This window comes from Sycon ciliatum, chromosome 13 (genome assembly GCF_964019385.1).
Source record: "Sycon ciliatum chromosome 13, ocSycCili1.1, whole genome shotgun sequence".
Lineage (NCBI taxonomy): Eukaryota > Metazoa > Porifera > Calcarea > Leucosolenida > Sycettidae > Sycon > Sycon ciliatum.
The window spans coordinates 20,576,638-20,597,947 of record NC_088655.1 but is presented as its reverse complement, the minus strand read 5'-3'; the positions used below and the strand labels follow the sequence as shown (position 1 = coordinate 20,597,947).

The 21,310-nt window shown below is 48.7% G+C and overlaps 1 protein-coding gene across 3 annotated transcripts in view; it reads left to right on the top strand.

Moving 5' to 3' along the window:
* The window catches only part of LOC135829600 (uncharacterized), a 373,880-nt gene that overhangs the window by 156,007 nt on the left and 196,563 nt on the right, over nt 1-21,310 (top strand). For 2 of the 3 annotated variants that reach the window (XM_065341995.1, XM_065341994.1), the window contains exons 6-8: nt 3,664-3,771; nt 4,335-4,523; nt 7,453-7,755. The exons of the other annotated variant lie outside the window; for it this stretch is intronic. In XM_065341995.1, the coding sequence (XP_065198067.1) occupies nt 3,664-3,771; nt 4,335-4,523; nt 7,453-7,755 (600 nt within the window). The remainder of the gene's footprint in view (nt 1-3,663; nt 3,772-4,334; nt 4,524-7,452; nt 7,756-21,310) is intronic. 3 annotated transcript variants of the gene reach the window in all.

Here is a 21,310-nt window from a genome sequence, read left to right as displayed (position 1 = left end):
GCTGCAAATTTCTGGCACAGAGCTCTCCTTCTCACCACCACCACCATCAGTTCGCGCCTGGCGCCTGGTCGATGCATGGCTGGCGGTATCCGGCATAGCAGGCTGGTACATCAAGTAGCGCATGGCACATAGGTGATGACACAGCAACGACATAGCTCGATTGCGACATACGTTTCGTCCCGCCAGGTGTGTCTTTACCACCATATTTATCAACCATAAGTACAGCTGCAGTGGTGTCTTCAATTTCATTCTCCCGAGTCAAGCTCCGTATGAAGACATCCAAGAAGAAGATTGCCTTAGATTCCAGCGGGGACAAAACGTACGTCGCAATCGAGCTATGTCGTTGCTGTGTCATCACCTATGTGCCATGCGCTACTTGATGTACCAGCCTGCTATGCCGGATACCGCCAGCCATGCATCGACCAGGCGCCAGGCGCGAAGTGATGGTGGTGGTGGTGAGAAGGAGAGCTCTGTGCCACAACTTTGCAGCCTAGAGAGCGTGTGTGGGCAGGCGTGTGTTTACCGCCATATTGCCAGGTGTGTCTTTACCACCATATTTATCAACCATTAGTACAGCTGCAGTGGTGTCTTCAATTTCATTCTCCCTAATACATTGTGGGCCTAACATACCACCCCTCGATAAAAAATCCCGCGTCCTCGCGGAGAAAAGAAAAGAGAACGACATCTTTAAAAAAGTTTTAAAAAACAGTAGGAAATCCAATCAAAAAATGTAATGTAATGTAACCTGATCATAAATGTAATCGACATTTAAGGCATGCATATGATGTTGTAAATCTTGAGGCGAGGTGATCTAAGAAGAACGACAAGGACAACAACGAGGAAACGACAGGCACGCCGGAAGACAACAACTTCCGAAGCGCCTGCCCGCACACGCAACACCAAGGAGAAAAGGACAACGACAAAGAAACGACAGGCACTCCGGAAGACAACAACTTCCGAAGCGCCTGTCCGCACACTCAACACGTTCACACATATACTCAAAACAACAAGGATGGCACTATACAAGAACAGGCGAAAACCAGGCGAAAACCGTCGAGATGCGAAGAATCGAGTAAGAACAGGTGAAAACCAGGCGAGAACCGTCGAGGTGCGAAGAATCGAGTAATCCTTCATTAACAAGACAAATCCTCAGTTGCACACTCGCTCTGAAAGAGTGGGCGTGCTAGCAACATCATCGGAACAAATGGACCAAGACACAAAAATACGCACACACAAATGATATAATCCGCAAGTTCAAAAAAGGATAGAAAGAAGCACACACACAAGAAACAACAACGCACACATAACCTGGCACGGACGATGGACACAAATCGGCACGAAAAACGACTAAGACTACCTTTTTCAAGTAATCAGGACAAAACAATTAGGACAAGGACAAGGACATCACAAGACGAACCAACGGTTGACGCGGTCATATATAGGGCCATGACGAGGGAACACACGAGGACGAGGATTGAGTGGCGGGGTTCGATAGTGGTGGTATGGTGTGTGGGGTGGCATGGTTGGTACGTGAGGTCGGTGAGGTGGTAAGATGTCGGCGTCGTAGTAGCGGTGTGTCGGTCGTGGTTGTGGTTGTGGGCGCGGGCAGGGTCGTAGTTGATGTTGGATGTGTCGCGATGGTCGGTACGTACGAACGCTCAGTTGTTGTCGCATGGCTGTCAGTAGGTTGTTGATCGAAGGCGTTGGCGGTGGTGTGGGTGCCGGTTCCTGGCGTCTAGCGCCATCGAGGCACGCCGGCCAGATCAACGGCGGCGCCGTCGCTTGGGGCGAAGCCGGTGCCGACGGTGGCCAGGGCACCGGAGATGGCGTGTCCGTGCGGGCAAACCAGCTCCGGCCCCGGACTGGCGACCCCCACGACGATGGATTCCATGCCGGGGATGGTGGGCGCGGCGGCGTTTGCTGTAAGCGGTCAGCGCCTGGCAGAGGCGGAGGCGTTCCTGGCGGGGAATCCGGCGGAAACGGAATCCGCAACGCCGCCACCAGGTCCGCGAGCACCGGTGAACCCTCGGCCATGGTACTAACAGTGGAAAATGAACACAAGGAACAAGAATACTGATCGATATTGGAAAGAGGAAACATTGACGTGTTTCTGATACTGCTAAAATGTCTAAGTTATGGACCCGGACAAGCTTGGACAACACAAAAAGCTTACTACAAATATTTATATGACCAATAGATAAAGAAGAATATGTAATGCAATGAGGGGAAGGGTGTGATGAACTTGCTTGGGTCACAAAGGGCTGGGCAAGAGGATTTAAATTTGATCTGACTTCACTCATTGCGCTGCTGCTGAGTTTGCAATGCTGTCTGACTTGAAACGCCACTCCCTTGCACGGATAGTGCCAGGCCAGAAGTCCTCTTGGAGAACAGCATCCTTATGCTAAATGTGTACCACCACATGTGCGAAAGAAAGGCCAAAATACCTGCTTTCGGAAACGGAGCATTTGATGACACGTATTTCTTTGTTTCTGCACCACCTTGCGATGGATTGGGAGGAGCAACCGCTTTGGACATTTCCAAGGTATAATGCAAAACCTCGGACTCTTGCAGCTTCGGCTAGCCTGTCTGCTGGCTTGGGCTTGTCTTCGTAATAGGATGTGAGGTTGGTGGTGATTGGACCATAACCGTTGCACGCGGTGTTTGAACTTGAACTTTTGCGAGCATGCCGAGGTCCTGGCATGCTGGCCGCGGTACTGTACGACATGGTTGTTGGTGTGTTAGATTCGGTGGGCGTACTCGTAGGGTCCTCTCTAGAGGCGTGTGCGTCATGTGTACGCATGCTCTCAGCTGAAGCTGTAAAGGTAGGGCTAGGGACCATGTGGGATTTGTCAAGTTTGCTCCCTTCCTGATACACACTTTGCAAACAACGATTTGTTGAAGTCCTTCAACCGTACAACTTCTGCCTGAAGGGTCTTCACTTGAATCTCTAGATCAGAAATGGCTGACAATTTCTTCGACAAACATTGTATCTCGAACATAATTTTACCTAACTCCGAGCTTGCCGGAGATGAACTGGTGGACTGACCTGATAGATATGCATCACCGACACCATTTCTTCTCAGCAATGCCACCAGCTGGGGGCGTTTTAACCTGCTGTACCTTGATATGCCGTGCGTTTTCGCCAGTTCCTTCAGCTCTTCCAAGGAAAGCACAGCCAAGTCAACCGTTGCTACGGTAGCCCTGTCACAACCAGTACTATAGCTGCCGACTTCGTCCCAGTTACCTACACAAGTCCTGACGGGTTCGGGCGGAGCACTAAAATTTGCCAACTTAATGTTAGCAAAAGAGTAGTGATATTTCTACTAAAATCACCCACAGGGTTCTCAGCAGACCAATGTGCCCATAATTTAGAGGTCCTTGTAAAAGAGGGAGAGGGAGACAGAGACAGAGAGACAGAGAGACAGAGAGACAGAGACAGAGAAAGAGAGAGACAGAACAAGAGAAAGATATGAGGGCATCGAGCACTGTCCCCACAGTGGAAGTATTCTTGTGTGTGACTTTACTCATATACATTCTCTCTAACTTTAGTTGCCATAACTGGTGACCTGAATTCACAGAACATCAGTAGAGAAGATTTCACACTTTGTGCACAAGTGACTGTTCCAATTTGACTGCTCTAATTTGCCCTGCTGTATGTTTCAGATTCCCAGGCCTCTCTGCTGCAGAAGTCTCAGTTCCTCGTGAACAGCCCCGAAATGTCTGAAGGTGACTCAGGGTTGTCCGGCTCTGCTGCTAGCTCAGACACCGAAGGTAACGTATGTAGGGCATGCCTTACATGGGCATTTAGGACATGTTGCGTTCTGCAAATCCGTGGGCCAGGGATCCGGTTTCGCAGTCTTTGGACCTGTTTGATTGTTAGAATCCGGATCCAGGTGGCATGGATTCGGATCTGGTCAACCCCCCCCCCCCCCAAAGAAGGATTGGAGTCAACGGATCCATTCTTGCTCTGAACCCAAACTTGAACCAGGTGAATATTGATATCAATTAGCCATTGTACGATATCAGCCTTCTTTGACGAGAGTGTTTTATTCGATACTGCTGTTTGAAGGAACTGAGTACCAACGGAAGTGTCACATTAAAACCAGGTGATGTCTGACTGGAACCAAGGCTGACCAGAAGCTAATCATACGCTGGTATATCACGGCTTAGCTTCGCCTTGTGTTACCCAGAATACACCTTGATGCTAAATTCTTGGATCAGGAATATTTTGATTCCCAATATTGTGTATTGGCTACTCAGGCTTGCAATAAATTAACGGCGAATGTATGTTGTGCTTTCTTCCGTATCAATTCCTCAACTATGTGTATGACCAGAATGGACAGAAGATGATCTGCGCAATGCTCGAGTCACGGTTTTTATGGACAGCAAATTCAGGACATTTGCTGACTGTGATGGAATTATCTTGGACAGTTTATCTAAGCAGCACTTCAATGAGACTAATATCACTATCAAATCTAAGAGCAGAAGAAGTGATCCTGCACTCACACGTGTTGTAGGAAAAGGTTTGTAATATCCTGTTCTCTAAATTTGTCATGCTTAAGGAGGCTCCAACCCTTTGGGGGTGATTTTTTTTCTTCATAAACCCCCACCTTTTTGTGGATGAGTGTGCTCTATATCATCCCATGTTACTCCACAAAAAAATTCAGGGGGTGTTTCCGCGGAGATAAGGCTGTTTGAGGTGTATTTCTAGGGGTGGGTGTATTTATCAATTTCGGCCTAAATTTGCTTGTTTTTGGGTCATATTTCAGATTTACCAGTTGCCTGGCTTCTCTTTGTGATTGCAAGTCCTTTCACACATCACAGTGAAGCATTTGAGCAAGAAAATCTGGCAATCAGCATTGACTACTCAGAAAAATAGTAATTTTGGTACAAAAATGAACTTCGCAGAAATGCCCGTCCGCAAAGTACAATTGGGTGCACAGCTTCATAATTTCTTCATGGACATGCCCTTTTTATTTTATTTTTGGGATCCTCATACTTCATAGAAACTAGAAATATATAATTTTAGGGGGGTTACTGTGCATTTTAGACATCCAAAAATAAAAATAGGACAGAAAATTGGCCGATTTTCCACCATTCTTGGAATTGCTATTTTTCAGGTAAGGTGATCATTCTATGCATTCCATGTGGTATTACTCCAATTTTTTGTGTCAAAAGCATTGAATGGTCCCCCAGATTGTTATAGTACACATGGAGACTAGATGAGGCCATGGTTCCTCGGCTTTTTAGCCCTTGATCTGGATATCGGCATGATCCATGCACAACGTTATTCATGATCCAGGCCGAGGCCTACTGACCCTGAACGCAGTTCAGACCAGCTTTGCATCACAACTCTTGCAATAGTTCACTCCTAGTATTTCTCATAAAGCAACAGGCAAAGAGCTTGAGGAGGATAACAATTATTATATTCTGGGTCAATAACTTCACAGTTTCATGTTTGTAGTACATGTACAATGTAGATGCAGGTTCAACTCAATATTGGCAATGAACGACTGCAAGTAATTGTAGCACCCATTAGGTGTAACCATAACACTATTCCCAATAACGTGGAACAACCACAAGTGTATGTGGGTGCATGCGCATTGCCCACATTGATACATACATGTACGCTTACATGCACATACTCACACTCACAAGCAAGTACCCCTTGCACACACAAATACATGTACGTCATATACGCACACCCGCAATAGCATACACCCACATGTAAAATGCATGCTCTTGAGCTTAGTTACCATATTCTGCTGTCCATGCACTTGTGCACGTGTGCGCGCGCGCACACACACAACATGCACTGCGCGCGCGCGCGCGCACACACACACAACATGTAGGCTCACACGCGTGCCTGCGTATGTGCATGCACATGGTGCTTATGGGTACAGGTGCATGCATTCATCATAATAGAACTGGTGCGAGTGGTGTAGGAATATTTTCAAATCACTGGTGCTGTACAACACAACATTTACAAAATACTTCACACTCTGACAATAGAGAATAGTACTGCAAAACAATATACTAGTGCTGCATTTTATGCACATTACATTATTCAAGTGGACTCAGGTGATGACTTACTGCTGGCGACGTTGGCAGCTGACAGGTCACAGCTTTCGTAAATAGCCCAAGTCACTGAGCAGTAGCTCACCAACGATTTACCACTCACTCAATACTGCAATGTTTTCAGCGTAGCAATATATTTCGCCACTTGAGAATTAGAAGTGGATCCACTTACCAGAGTCTGTGCACCCACTTCAGTCTCTCTCTCCAAAACGCGCTTACAGTAGGTTTTGGTCCCTGGTGTTACACAGCCATCGAGACGCTTGGCTCCGTTCTCCTTGGTCATTTTTTCGTCAAGCAAAAATATTCAGGATCTCGAGAAATCGAGCTGTGAAGTCAACTTCTTGCTCACACCAGCGATGCTTTCGAAAACATGCCCTGCTCTACCCACTGACACAACGGAAGAGAGAACAACAGGAACCTCGATGGGGCCCAGGGAAGACTCAGGTGAAGAATGAAACAATATTCTCTGATATGACTGTCGATCGCGAAGTTCAAATTTTAGTAAGTTGAGATGGGAATTTCCCAACTTTTCGCACTTATCGGCAAAAACAAGACTTTTCCCTGCAAAAAACAGAGCGCCAGACCGGCTGCGCAGCGCAGAAGGTTGGAGCCTCCTTAATTGAATGTGTACAGCTAAGAAGGACAAAATTCTACTACTGTACTCAGCCACAGACTTTTAGACCAATACTAGTGTCTGCTCCAGGATGATTTCAAACCAACCATGTGCATGTGTACCTGATGTTTAAGTATGGCTACTGCATGTGCACTCATCGATGCATGGCTGGTGATAGTAGATATACAAATCATAATCATCTTGTACATCAGCCAGGCATCTGCACAGAGAGAACACTGCATGATGGTGCTTTGAAATCACTATGTACATCAAGTGCAGTCGACGGGAAAACACAAATTCAAGCATTGCAAGCAGTTGTTGTATCAATGCAATCAGTACCCGGACTCAGAAGTTACTAAAAGCGGTGCAGACCACATATAAATGTAGCCATCTTCACGATGAGGTCAGCGCCACCCATGTGCCAACCAGAATTGCTGCTGGCTTAGGTGTCTGGGTGGGCATGTGTGTGTGCAGACCTACATTACTCACAATGCATGTCTATATGGGTGTGATGTTTGTATGTGAGCATGTGTCTGTTTGTGTGTGTATGTGTGTGAGCATGTGTCTGTTTGTGTGTGTGTATGTGAGCATGTGTCTGTTTGTGTGTGTGTGTGAGCATGTGTCTGTTTGTGTGATGTGTGTATGTGAGCATGTGTCTGTTTGTGTGTGTATGTGAGCATGTGTCTGTTTGTGTGTGTATGTGAGCATGTGTCTGTTTGTGTGTGTGCGGCCATGCATATCAATCTACATGTGTCCTGCAGGAGGAGATATAAGGACATTGGTCAAAATCATCATCAACGGAGAACCTGACGACTACACTAAACAAAGGATCCGAAGTGAAGTGATTGAGGACCTGGAGCGCCTTACCTTCTCCAAGGATAAAATTCAGGTCATCTACACAGGTTCCTGGGATTCCATCCAGGTTGTACTGCTGCTACCAATGAGGACACTGGGTCATCTACTCTACCTTGCTGTACACTATCCTGGACTGCTGCGAGGCCTGGATATACTTCAAATCATTGACATCTCCTCTTTGACCATAATTGACTTTCGAGAGATAACAGGTATTTTGCTATTATGTGTTGTGTGTCTTTCCATATGTGTGTGTGTGTGTATGTGTAGGTATGTGTTTGTATGTGTGTGTATGTGTATGTGTATGTGTGTGTGTATGTGTGTGTGTGCGCGCATGTGCGTGCGTGAGTCTCGCCGAGTGGAGGGCAGTATGCACCTGGACAGAGGGTGATGCATCTTCTTCGCACAGCATGTTCAGTGGTGCAGCTGCTGCTGTCAACTGCTCTTTGTGTGAGAGGACCTTCTTGCGCCGCCAGGATCGTGCCAGGCACTGTGCACTGCAGAGCTTGCAGTACAACAACAGCGTGGATAATGTCAGTTTGATCGCTGTGGCAGTTGGTTCTTAAGGTGGCTCGTACCTAAAACGAAAACTAGTCCTTTAAGCATCCTTGTGCCCAGGTTTGGAGTACAAATATTTCGACTTTTTGCCCCCGCGGGTTCGAACCTCCCCGGTGAAAACTCTTCTTTTTCGGTAGTGGTTTTGGCAAGAGTAGCTGCTATAATCGACTCCAAAGGAATTTTCTTGTGGTAATAGAAACATGAAACTTGACAATAAATGCCAGGCACTTTTTCATCAATCAAAGGAACATCACCCCGCTTTCAGTCACGGCCCTTGACCGTCTTGAGCGAATCCAGCGCAAGGCGGCCAGAAATTGCCTCCGTCTCCCCCTCTACACTCCGCTGAATCACTGAACACTGCTCCATCGGCTCAAATGGCCGACAATGTTCTCTCGCCGCAAAGTGAAGCTCACCCTTCTTGCACACTCCATAAAATACCAATATGCCCCACAACACATACGCATGCTTAACACCCCCGCTCAAGTTGCGGCCCAGGATAGCCTTCGACACGCACGCACTTGGCACCTCCCACCCACCAGAACCGATCGCTGTACAAGTCCCTAGAATACTACAATGCCCTCCCTGCTAGCATTCGTGACGTCTCCTCCCGACCTGCTTTCGAACAAGAAATCTGCTCACAGCTGATTAACTCGATCTGCTCCTGCAGCGCTCACCCTCTCCCATACTTGTAAAATTCAAAGTGATGTAAATCACTTTCCAACTGTATAACCCACAGCCCCACCCACAGCATCTCACCTTCTGATAAACGTATCTCTTATTGGCGATGGTGCCATCGTGAGAATAAAGAATTCAATCCTTACCAAATTTAAAGTAAATTCATAAAGCAGGTCCAATTTTATTGATGGCAGTAACATGTAAATTTACCCCAAAATCGACAAATTGAAAGCACTTGACAGTATGCTTTTGGTTACTGTAGGGGGCTATACCTTTTCAGGCCCTTCCCATTACTATCTAAGTATACCTCTGCATAATTTCAATGAAATTTATTGTGCCATTATGTTTGACTTTAGTGTTTTGGTCCACCGAACACATCAGCCAATATTGGATTCAGTAAACCATGCTCCTAAGTATTTGATATTGATTCAATGGCAAATGTCTATTGTTCAGCATGAAGCACATAGCTGGCAGGACTTCTTGAAGAAATGAAGAAAGTCTATCGAGCCAATTTCGGGAAGCACACCGCGGAGTCCCGATGTTTGCATTCCAAACCGAATGAGATTGTTAGTGTGGGCAGCCAAGAGCCCTGAAAAGAAAGTCCAGCCACCCTGTTTGGCTTGGCTTGACTGCAGAAATCACCACTCAGATACCTGAAAAGAAAACTTCAGTAAAACCTGTAACTAAAGACCACCGTGACTAGCTACCAGCCTGGTACTACCGACCACTTGGCCGGGCACGAACGGTCTTACATTCAAAATGCACTGTGACTAGCGACTACCTGCTGAACGCGACCAGCGACCGCCTTTTCTTGTCCCAAACACGATTTTTACCCGTAACTAGCGACCGCGATGTAGAAATCAAATGTTGCTAAAAGCTCCTTCTTGAAATTTTGCTGATTTTCCATGGACCTGAAAGGAATCTTTCGGTACTACAGCTCAACAAATGAACGCAGGCCATTTTGACTGTCGGTTGGACTCCACTACACTGGTCAGAATTTCAAGCGCTGTCAAGAATAAACATGAAACCTCTTGGAGAGCGCATCGAAAGCGCTCTCTGCTCGATGTTACTACTCTGAGGAGAAACGAAGACTAAGCGGCTCTGTCACCCCAGTCATACAAACGAATCGACGATGGCGTCAAGGAATCCAGAAACAAAGCAGCACCGCATGGTCTTGATGCTGAAGGATCGTGTTCAAACAATCGAGAAGTCACAACAAGGATAGTCGGTACGATTGATCGCATGAACAAATTTGAAGCCCAGCGCAAAACGAAACTTCCACAGGGAACGTTTGACTCCTGGCTTCAGAAGTAGCAGCTGAATTTGATGTCTTGAAAAAAATTAATCTTCTCTCTCTTTTTGTCTCTCTCCATCTCTCCGTCTTTCTCTCCAAGTGTTGTTTGACCTGAAATAAGAATGGTATTGCGCAAGTCCTCGGGAATTGTATAAGCTGCATTTTGATATACATATCACTACAGAACAGCCGCTTGGTAGTTTCTTGTGATGTTGTCGTGGAGTAGCTTCCTGTATTCTTCTGGCGGCATCTTGTACAGGTTACGTGTTTTGTCTGCGGGTACGATTATGTCGTTGGAGCTGCTGATCGTTTGTAAGTCTTCCTTCATCTTGTCCTGTAGTTCGTTACGCACGCTTCGGTAAGTCACGCTGCCAATCATCTCATACATATCGTCTTCGAATTTCTTCATCTCGTCCACTTGCGGTGGGCATTTTCTTGTTTTGAATCCGAAGTTTTCTCCTTCTTGGTCGTCTTCCTTTCTGTCACCACGTAGGTAGAATATTGCTCTCCAGCGCATCCTCTTTATGAGTTGTTCCGTCCTTTCAATGAGACGTAGCGTGTACTCCTTGTGGCTGGGCAAGGGGATATTCTTCAGAGAGTATCCGAGGTTGACGCGCCTTGGGGTGTCCATTGTTGGGGTAGCACAGATAAGGTAAGAGTGCTCTACCACGGGAAGTGGGAGCTAATTCACCGAAGGATGTACCCAGAGTGCTTGATAGTGCTCAACACCACAAAGGCAGAGCATAATACACTACAGAACAACAAGGACAATCAAGGCTTGTTTGCTGCTACTTTAAGTTTCATGCTTACGCAATCATCAGGCAACATGAAGATCGGGTGCCGACCATGCCGGTATATATGCCAGGAGAGGGTGGTATAAAAAGCTGTGTGAGACTGTGGGGGCTAGCGCAGTAGCGGTGATGTTTTAGGCAGGGGGCTGTGTGCAGAGTGTGTGGTTGTTGAAGGCAGGGGCTAGCAGTGCAGTGTGAGCGCGAAGTGTGTGGCTGGTGTGGGCAGGAGGTGGTGAACAATGCGTGTGGATGATGTAGGCAGGAGGCTGTAGAGCTAGAAGTGTGATAATAGCGCAATGTAAATGGATATGTCTGGTGTGGGCAGGGTGTTATGAGCAAGGTGTGTGAACGTGAATGGTGTGGGCAGGAGGCTGTGGAGACATGTTTAGGTGACACCGTGGTTTTTTAGGAGATACTTGTTCTCGTGTCGGCACTTGGACACCATTTCGGAGCGCTTGTTGAGGCTGGACGGTGACCCTAGCGTGTTCAGGATGTGATACTTTTCTCTGGTACAGAGGGAACACCGCTTCGTGATGTTGGAGTATGCCCGGGCGCGATCTTTTATCCTCCATTCGACTTCGTATTGGGCGTTGGATTTCTTCAGCTTCCAGATGTAGTTGGAGAACTCAGTGCAGCTGGAGTACTTCTCGTATCTTGTTGTAGTCATGTGGTTGGCATGGCGTGACTTGAATGGTGGCGCCGACATACCGGTGTATTCCTTTTTGGTGGGGCCTGACGTTATGGATGCCACATATATCAGCTCCGTCGTTTGGCATTCACCGTTGAGTGGACAGGATGGCTTGTCTCGGCAGTTGCAGGGCTTTTCCGGTTTTTTCGTTTGCGGGCAGAGGACCGCTTTGTTGTGGCTTTTGATGCGTGCAGCCATATTTGGCATGCAACTGTAGCTTATCTTGATGGTGTTTTTTGTGAATATTTTTCCGAGCTTCGACTGCGGGGGGAAGTGCTTCTTAATGAGCGCGAGGAATCTTCCACCGATGTTTGTTTTCACATTACGGCTGTAGGGCGGGTTGTACCAAATCACCTTCCTCTTCCTTTTCTTCTTTTTGCTTGTTTTCTGTTTGAACTCTAGCGTGCTAGGGTGGCCGCTGGCGTTGAGGGCCTCCGCGTAGATGGGGATAGCATCACGGAACACCGCCTCTGAGCAGGAGATGCTTGCCAGTCGGTTGTTAATTCCAGCTGGGATGTTCTTAAGGACTTGCGGTGGGTGATTGGAGTTGACGTTGACATACAGTGGGGTGTCGTTGGGTTTTCGGTACGGTTGGTAGGTTCCTGTGGAGAGGCTCATTGTGATGTCTAGGTAGTTAACAGCGTTCAGGTTGACGTCTATCGTGATTTTTAGCCCCAGCGTCTTGAAGGTGTCGATGACAGCTTTCCGTACTTTGTCCGCACTGTGGCCAGTGGCGTTACGGAGGACGGCAAGCCCGTCGTCTCTGTAGAGGCCTACCGAGCCGCTACTGAAGTGCTGTTCGAGTTTACCCAGGAGGAAGGCGCCGACCAGCTCACATGCTTCAGCGCCATCGAAGGATCCCATGGTAACATCGAACAGCCCGTCTCTGTTTTTCTTTGCCCATATTCGGTTAGCTCCGAATAGCAGTGACTGCCTCGCGTGTAGTATTATGTCGGCGTCACAGTCAGGAATTGCCACGAACTGCTTAGCGTAGGCGAGGGCTAGGCTCAGCAAGTTTTCGGAAATAGATGGATAGAAATCCACTATATCGAACATCACGAACGTGTGGCTAGCCTTCTCCTCGATTGCCCTGAACCAGTTTATGACGGAGGATGTGTTTTTCCATAGGTTGATGTTGGGTTTGTCCCGCAGCGCTTCCACTATGCCGCTCAGTATCTTTCTGCTGATAACGCCTATCTCCGGCTTCGCAGGGTTAATTAGGCGGCATGGTATGTTCCGGGGGAAGTTTTCTTTGTGGTCCTTGATGGTGACGAAAGCTTCTGCCTTTGCCATGGTGTCGATGCGGTCCTCCAGGCCCTTATCAGCAGCGATTTTCTTGGCCTCGTCGTTGATGGTGTCGTAGGAGCCTTCTGGTGCCGCTTGGTAGTTTCTTGTGATGTTGTCGTGGAGTAGCTTCCTGTATTCTTCTGGCGGCATCTTGTACAGGTTACGTGTTTTGTCTGCGGGTACGATTATGTCGTTGGAGCTGCTGATCGTTTGTAAGTCTTCCTTCATCTTGTCCTGTAGTTCGTTACGCACGCTTCGGTAAGTCACGCTGCCAATCATCTCATACATATCGTCTTCGAATTTCTTCATCTCGTCCACTTGCGGTGGGCATTTTCTTGTTTTGAATCCGAAGTTTTCTCCTTCTTGGTCGTCTTCCTTTCTGTCACCACGTAGGTAGAATATTGCTCTCCAGCGCATCCTCTTTATGAGTTGTTCCGTCCTTTCAATGAGACGTAGCGTGTACTCCTTGTGGCTGGGCAAGGGGATATTCTTCAGAGAGTATCCGAGGTTGACGCGCCTTGGGGTGTCCATTGTTGGGGTAGCACAGATAAGGTAAGAGTGCTCTACCACGGGAAGTGGGAGCTAATTCACCGAAGGATGTACCCAGAGTGCTTGATAGTGCTCAACACCACAAAGGCAGAGCATAATACACTACAGAACAACAAGGACAATCAAGGCTTGTTTGCTGCTACTTTAAGTTTCATGCTCACGCAATCATCAGGCAACATGAAGATCGGGTGCCGACCATGCCGGTATATATGCCAGGAGAGGGTGGTATAAAAAGCTGTGTGAGACTGTGGGGGCTAGCGCAGTAGCGGTGATGTTTTAGGCAGGGGGCTGTGTGCAGAGTGTGTGGTTGTTGAAGGCAGGGGCTAGCAGTGCAGTGTGAGCGCGAAGTGTGTGGCTGGTGTGGGCAGGAGGTGGTGAACAATGCGTGTGGATGATGTAGGCAGGAGGCTGTAGAGCTAGAAGTGTGATAATAGCGCAATGTAAATGGATATGTCTGGTGTGGGCAGGGTGTTATGAGCAAGGTGTGTGAACGTGAATGGTGTGGGCAGGAGGCTGTGGAGACATGTTTAGGTGACACCGTGGTTTTTTAGGAGATACTTGTTCTCGTGTCGGCACTTGGACACCATTTCGGAGCGCTTGTTGAGGCTGGACGGTGACCCTAGCGTGTTCAGGATGTGATACTTTTCTCTGGTACAGAGGGAACACCGCTTCGTGATGTTGGAGTATGCCCGGGCGCGATCTTTTATCCTCCATTCGACTTCGTATTGGGCGTTGGATTTCTTCAGCTTCCAGATGTAGTTGGAGAACTCAGTGCAGCTGGAGTACTTCTCGTATCTTGTTGTAGTCATGTGGTTGGCATGGCGTGACTTGAATGGTGGCGCCGACATACCAGTGTATTCCTTTTTGGTGGGGCCTGACGTTATGGATGCCACATATATCAGCTCCGTCGTTTGGCATTCACCGTTGAGTGGACAGGATGGCTTGTCTCGGCAGTTGCAGGGCTTTTCCGGTTTTTTCGTTTGCGGGCAGAGGACCGCTTTGTTGTGGCTTTTGATGCGTGCAGCCATATTTGGCATGCAACTGTAGCTTATCTTGATGGTGTTTTTTGTGAATATTTTTCCGAGCTTCGACTGCGGGGGGAAGTGCTTCTTAATGAGCGCGAGGAATCTTCCACCGATGTTTGTTTTCACATTACGGCTGTAGGGCGGGTTGTACCAAATCACCTTCCTCTTCCTTTTCTTCTTTTTGCTTGTTTTCTGTTTGAACTCTAGCGTGCTAGGGTGGCCGCTGGCGTTGAGGGCCTCCGCGTAGATGGGGATAGCATCACGGAACACCGCCTCTGAGCAGGAGATGCTTGCCAGTCGGTTGTTAATTCCAGCTGGGATGTTCTTAAGGACTTGCGGTGGGTGATTGGAGTTGACGTTGACATACAGTGGGGTGTCGTTGGGTTTTCGGTACGGTTGGTAGGTTCCTGTGGAGAGGCTCATTGTGATGTCTAGGTAGTTAACAGCGTTCAGGTTGACGTCTATCGTGATTTTTAGCCCCAGCGTCTTGAAGGTGTCGATGACAGCTTTCCGTACTTTGTCCGCACTGTGGCCAGTGGCGTTACGGAGGACGGCAAGCCCGTCGTCTCTGTAGAGGCCTACCGAGCCGCTACTGAAGTGCTGTTCGAGTTTACCCAGGAGGAAGGCGCCGACCAGCTCACATGCTTCAGCGCCATCGAAGGATCCCATGGTAACATCGAACAGCCCGTCTCTGTTTTTCTTTGCCCATATTCGGTTAGCTCCGAATAGCAGTGACTGCCTCGCGTGTAGTATTATGTCGGCGTCACAGTCAGGAATTGCCACGAACTGCTTAGCGTAGGCGAGGGCTAGGCTCAGCAAGTTTTCGGAAATAGATGGATAGAAATCCACTATATCGAACATCACGAACGTGTGGCTAGCCTTCTCCTCGATTGCCCTGAACCAGTTTATGACGGAGGATGTGTTTTTCCATAGGTTGATGTTGGGTTTGTCCCGCAGCGCTTCCACTATGCCGCTCAGTATCTTTCTGCTGATAACGCCTATCTCCGGCTTCGCAGGGTTAATTAGGCGGCATGGTATGTTCCGGGGGAAGTTTTCTTTGTGGTCCTTGATGGTGACGAAAGCTTCTGCCTTTGCCATGGTGTCGATGCGGTCCTCCAGGCCCTTATCAGCAGCGATTTTCTTGGCCTCGTCGTTGATGGTGTCGTAGGAGCCTTCTGGTGCCGCTTGGTAGTTTCTTGTGATGTTGTCGTGGAGTAGCTTCCTGTATTCTTCTGGCGGCATCTTGTACAGGTTACGTGTTTTGTCTGCGGGTACGATTATGTCGTTGGAGCTGCTGATCGTTTGTAAGTCTTCCTTCATCTTGTCCTGTAGTTCGTTACGCACGCTTCGGTAAGTCACGCTGCCAATCATCTCATACATATCGTCTTCGAATTTCTTCATCTCGTCCACTTGCGGTGGGCATTTTCTTGTTTTGAATCCGAAGTTTTCTCCTTCTTGGTCGTCTTCCTTTCTGTCACCACGTAGGTAGAATATTGCTCTCCAGCGCATCCTCTTTATGAGTTGTTCCGTCCTTTCAATGAGACGTAGCGTGTACTCCTTGTGGCTGGGCAAGGGGATATTCTTCAGAGAGTATCCGAGGTTGACGCGCCTTGGGGTGTCCATTGTTGGGGTAGCACAGATAAGGTAAGAGTGCTCTACCACGGGAAGTGGGAGCTAATTCACCGAAGGATGTACCCAGAGTGCTTGATAGTGCTCAACACCACAAAGGCAGAGCATAATACACTACAGAACAACAAGGACAATCAAGGCTTGTTTGCTGCTACTTTAAGTTTCATGCTTACGCAATCATCAGGCAACATGAAGATCGGGTGCCGACCATGCCGGTATATATGCCAGGAGAGGGTGGTATAAAAAGCTGTGTGAGACTGTGGGGGCTAGCGCAGTAGCGGTGATGTTTTAGGCAGGGGGCTGTGTGCAGAGTGTGTGGTTGTTGAAGGCAGGGGCTAGCAGTGCAGTGTGAGCGCGAAGTGTGTGGCTGGTGTGGGCAGGAGGTGGTGAACAATGCGTGTGGATGATGTAGGCAGGAGGCTGTAGAGCTAGAAGTGTGATAATAGCGCAATGTAAATGGATATGTCTGGTGTGGGCAGGGTGTTATGAGCAAGGTGTGTGAACGTGAATGGTGTGGGCAGGAGGCTGTGGAGACATGTTTAGGTGACACCGTGGTTTTTTAGGAGATACTTGTTCTCGTGTCGGCACTTGGACACCATTTCGGAGCGCTTGTTGAGGCTGGACGGTGACCCTAGCGTGTTCAGGATGTGATACTTTTCTCTGGTACAGAGGGAACACCGCTTCGTGATGTTGGAGTATGCCCGGGCGCGATCTTTTATCCTCCATTCGACTTCGTATTGGGCGTTGGATTTCTTCAGCTTCCAGATGTAGTTGGAGAACTCAGTGCAGCTGGAGTACTTCTCGTATCTTGTTGTAGTCATGTGGTTGGCATGGCGTGACTTGAATGGTGGCGCCGACATACCAGTGTATTCCTTTTTGGTGGGGCCTGACGTTATGGATGCCACATATATCAGCTCCGTCGTTTGGCATTCACCGTTGAGTGGACAGGATGGCTTGTCTCGGCAGTTGCAGGGCTTTTCCGGTTTTTTCGTTTGCGGGCAGAGGACCGCTTTGTTGTGGCTTTTGATGCGTGCAGCCATATTTGGCATGCAACTGTAGCTTATCTTGATGGTGTTTTTTGTGAATATTTTTCCGAGCTTCGACTGCGGGGGGAAGTGCTTCTTAATGAGCGCGAGGAATCTTCCACCGATGTTTGTTTTCACATTACGGCTGTAGGGCGGGTTGTACCAAATCACCTTCCTCTTCCTTTTCTTCTTTTTGCTTGTTTTCTGTTTGAACTCTAGCGTGCTAGGGTGGCCGCTGGCGTTGAGGGCCTCCGCGTAGATGGGGATAGCATCACGGAACACCGCCTCTGAGCAGGAGATGCTTGCCAGTCGGTTGTTAATTCCAGCTGGGATGTTCTTAAGGACTTGCGGTGGGTGATTGGAGTTGACGTTGACATACAGTGGGGTGTCGTTGGGTTTTCGGTACGGTTGGTAGGTTCCTGTGGAGAGGCTCATTGTGATGTCTAGGTAGTTAACAGCGTTCAGGTTGACGTCTATCGTGATTTTTAGCCCCAGCGTCTTGAAGGTGTCGATGACAGCTTTCCGTACTTTGTCCGCACTGTGGCCAGTGGCGTTACGGAGGACGGCAAGCCCGTCGTCTCTGTAGAGGCCTACCGAGCCGCTACTGAAGTGCTGTTCGAGTTTACCCAGGAGGAAGGCGCCGACCAGCTCACATGCTTCAGCGCCATCGAAGGATCCCATGGTAACATCGAACAGCCCGTCTCTGTTTACGAACGAAAAAACCGGAAAAGCCCTGCAACTGCCGAGACAAGCCATCCTGTCCACTCAACGGTGAATGCCAAACGACGGAGCTGATATATGTGGCATCCATAACGTCAGGCCCCACCAAAAAGGAATACACCGGTATGTCGGCGCCACCATTCAAGTCACGCCATGCCAACCACATGACTACAACAAGATACGAGAAGTACTCCAGCTGCACTGAGTTCTCCAACTACATCTGGAAGCTGAAGAAATCCAACGCCCAATACGAAGTCGAATGGAGGATAAAAGATCGCGCCCGGGCATACTCCAACATCACGAAGCGGTGTTCCCTCTGTACCAGAGAAAAGTATCACATCCTGAACACGCTAGGGTCACCGTCCAGCCTCAACAAGCGCTCCGAAATGGTGTCCAAGTGCCGACACGAGAACAAGTATCTCCTAAAAAACCACGGTGTCACCTAAACATGTCTCCACAGCCTCCTGCCCACACCATTCACGTTCACACACCTTGCTCATAACACCCTGCCCACACCAGACATATCCATTTACATTGCGCTATTATCACACTTCTAGCTCTACAGCCTCCTGCCTACATCATCCACACGCATTGTTCACCACCTCCTGCCCACACCAGCCACACACTTCGCGCTCACACTGCACTGCTAGCCCCTGCCTTCAACAACCACACACTCTGCACACAGCCCCCTGCCTAAAACATCACCGCTACTGCGCTAGCCCCCACAGTCTCACACAGCTTTTTATACCACCCTCTCCTGGCATATATACCGGCATGGTCGGCACCCGATCTTCATGTTGCCTGATGATTGCGTAAGCATGAAACTTAAAGTAGCAGCAAACAAGCCTTGATTGTCCTTGTTGTTCTGTAGTGTATTATGCTCTGCCTTTGTGGTGTTGAGCACTATCAAGCACTCTGGGTACATCCTTCGGTGATATACATATCATATAATGGGATCCATATATGGTCGCACGGTGCAAACCTCTAACTAAAGACCACCTGCTACTAAAGACCGCTTTTGCTGGCACCAAGGGGTGGTCGGTAGTCACAGGTTTTACTGTACAACATTTAGTCTGAACAATACAACAGTAGAGGGAAAATGCTGGGATGTGCTTTTTGTGCAAAATGCAAAATACGAGAAATTTTATATCGGGTTTAAACTATGAAGAAATGTTTAAATTTACAGAAATAAAAAGACCAAGGAACTAAAAGTTATGGAATAATGTCCACTAATGCCACCAGTTACTAAACAATCACTAAATCATAGAGAGCCTACCCTGCGCAACGTAACAGTGTCACGGCCAAGCTGCGGTCCGCGAAGTCTGACTATGTGCACGGATACCTAGTAAGAGAGGACACGGTGGATGAGCACGGTTTTGGCGTTCAATCGCCGCAACTTGTACAATGTGATGTCCCTCCTTAGAATCTCAGTACAGCGTGGCGTTCCCGACTTGGAATGTGATGGGAACACCATTAGCTCTGACCTCGACAAGGCTACAACCTTCAACAGCTTCTTCGTTGAGCAGAGCAGGCAGTCACTCCATGGGTGCACCGGCCCTCCTCCTCCCATCCACACGCCGAGGGTTACTGACAGGACACTCCAGGATGTCACCGCCACTGAAGTGGAGGTACTCGAGCTCCTTCGTCACATTGACACCAACAAAAAGCGCCGGCCCGGACGGAATCCCATCTATTCTTCTGAAGCTCACTGCCGACCGCATCGCCCCTTCCTTAACAATAATTTTCAATCACTCCTTCACCCACGGACAAGTCCCGAGAGACTGGCGAGATGCCATTGTGTCTGCAATCTTCAAGAAGGGCAGTCGAGCCTGTCCCACAAACTATCGTCCTATCTCCCTCCTACCCATCGTATCAAAACTGCAAGAAAGAATCGCCCACAAAGCTCTCTACAGGCACATCCAACCCCATCTCCCTCCAGAACAGTCAGCCTTCAGGAAGAACGACAGCACAGAGTACCAAATAAGCCGCCTGCTGCACGAACTTGCTGCGGACCTTGAGGTCAAGAAGTCAGTCCACGTCTGCTTCTTTGACCTCTCTAAGGTCTTCGACCGCGTGTGGCACCTTGGCCTCTTGCACAAGCTTGAACACCATGGCGTAAGGGGTGCAGCACTCTGCTGGTTTGAGAGCTACCTCCTGGGCCGGAGGCAGCGGGTCCGAATCGGAAGCACAGCCTCCGACTGGCTTGACATCCTTGCAGGAGTCCCTCAGGGATCGGTACTCGGCCTGCTGCTATTCCTCGTATACACGATGGACCTACCAGCAGCTTGCAACTCCCAAGCCACACGAAGCAGCATCTTCGCCGACGACACCGCCTTAATCGCTAGGGACCACTCAGCAGCGGCAGCAGAGCGAGCGCTCCAGTCCAGTGTGACTAAAGCCGCTACGTGGCTCGACACCTGGCACCTGACCGTCAACGAAACGAAGACGGTCGTGATTACACTGTGCGGTGCTTTCCCCCTGACAATAACGTTGAAAGGCAAAACACTGAACAGAGTCCAGAGCCAGCGACACCTGGGTATCATCGTTCAGGCCGACCTGAAGTGGAATGCCCACATCCAGCACATCGAGAGCAAAGTTGCGCGCACTCTCCACCTTTTGAGACGGATTCGTGGACGTCTTTCACCCACCGCCCTGTCAGCACTGTACACCACGTATATACGCCCCATTATCGAATATGGTTCTCTGGCTATGTCAGCTATGAATGTTCAGCAACAAGATGCCCTCGAACGTCTCCAACGGCGGTCAGCAAAACTCTGCCTCCGACTCCCCCTCTTCAGTCCTTGCCACCACAGTTCGTTACTCCACCACGTCACTTGGCCAACCCTCTCATCCCGCAGGAAGCTCAAGCAGCTACTCTTTGCACACACCATCGCTGTCAAACGATCCCCGCCACACATCCAGCTTGCGACCTCAGGCTACATCACCGAGCCACCAAGCCGAGAATTGAGGCGTCATCGAGTCTTTGCCCTCCCCACCACCCACTCCACCCGCCTTCAACGTTCACTCTTGTACTCAGCATGCACTCAGTACAACCACCTACCACCACACTGTTACTCCCTCCAAGAAATAAATGCATTGAAAAGAGAAGTTACCCCGATCATAGTATCATCTATTTGCACATGCTCCAAACCCCGCTGTAGCCCAGCCTAGGTATAGTATTTTAATCAAGGTCTATCGCCTACCTGCCCTCGCAATGGATATACTTCCTTCCTCGTCTTTACTTAAATGAAGCACCCAAACCACGGCTGCCACTAGCCACTGTTTCTCCCGGTTTATTGCACCCACTCTGATTGATAACACATAGTACTGTCTCTTTCTTATTGGCTATGGCCACCATGAGAAGAAAGATAATAATCAGCTCATGCGATAACATTGCACGGCACCGACCGCCAATACTGGCGTTCTATAATTAGCTGGCTAACTGTTTGTTTAAATCCTTCCCATTTTTCGGGACTGACAACATTCTGGTGCGATTAAAAAGTTGTGCAATTTCCAACAAAATCGA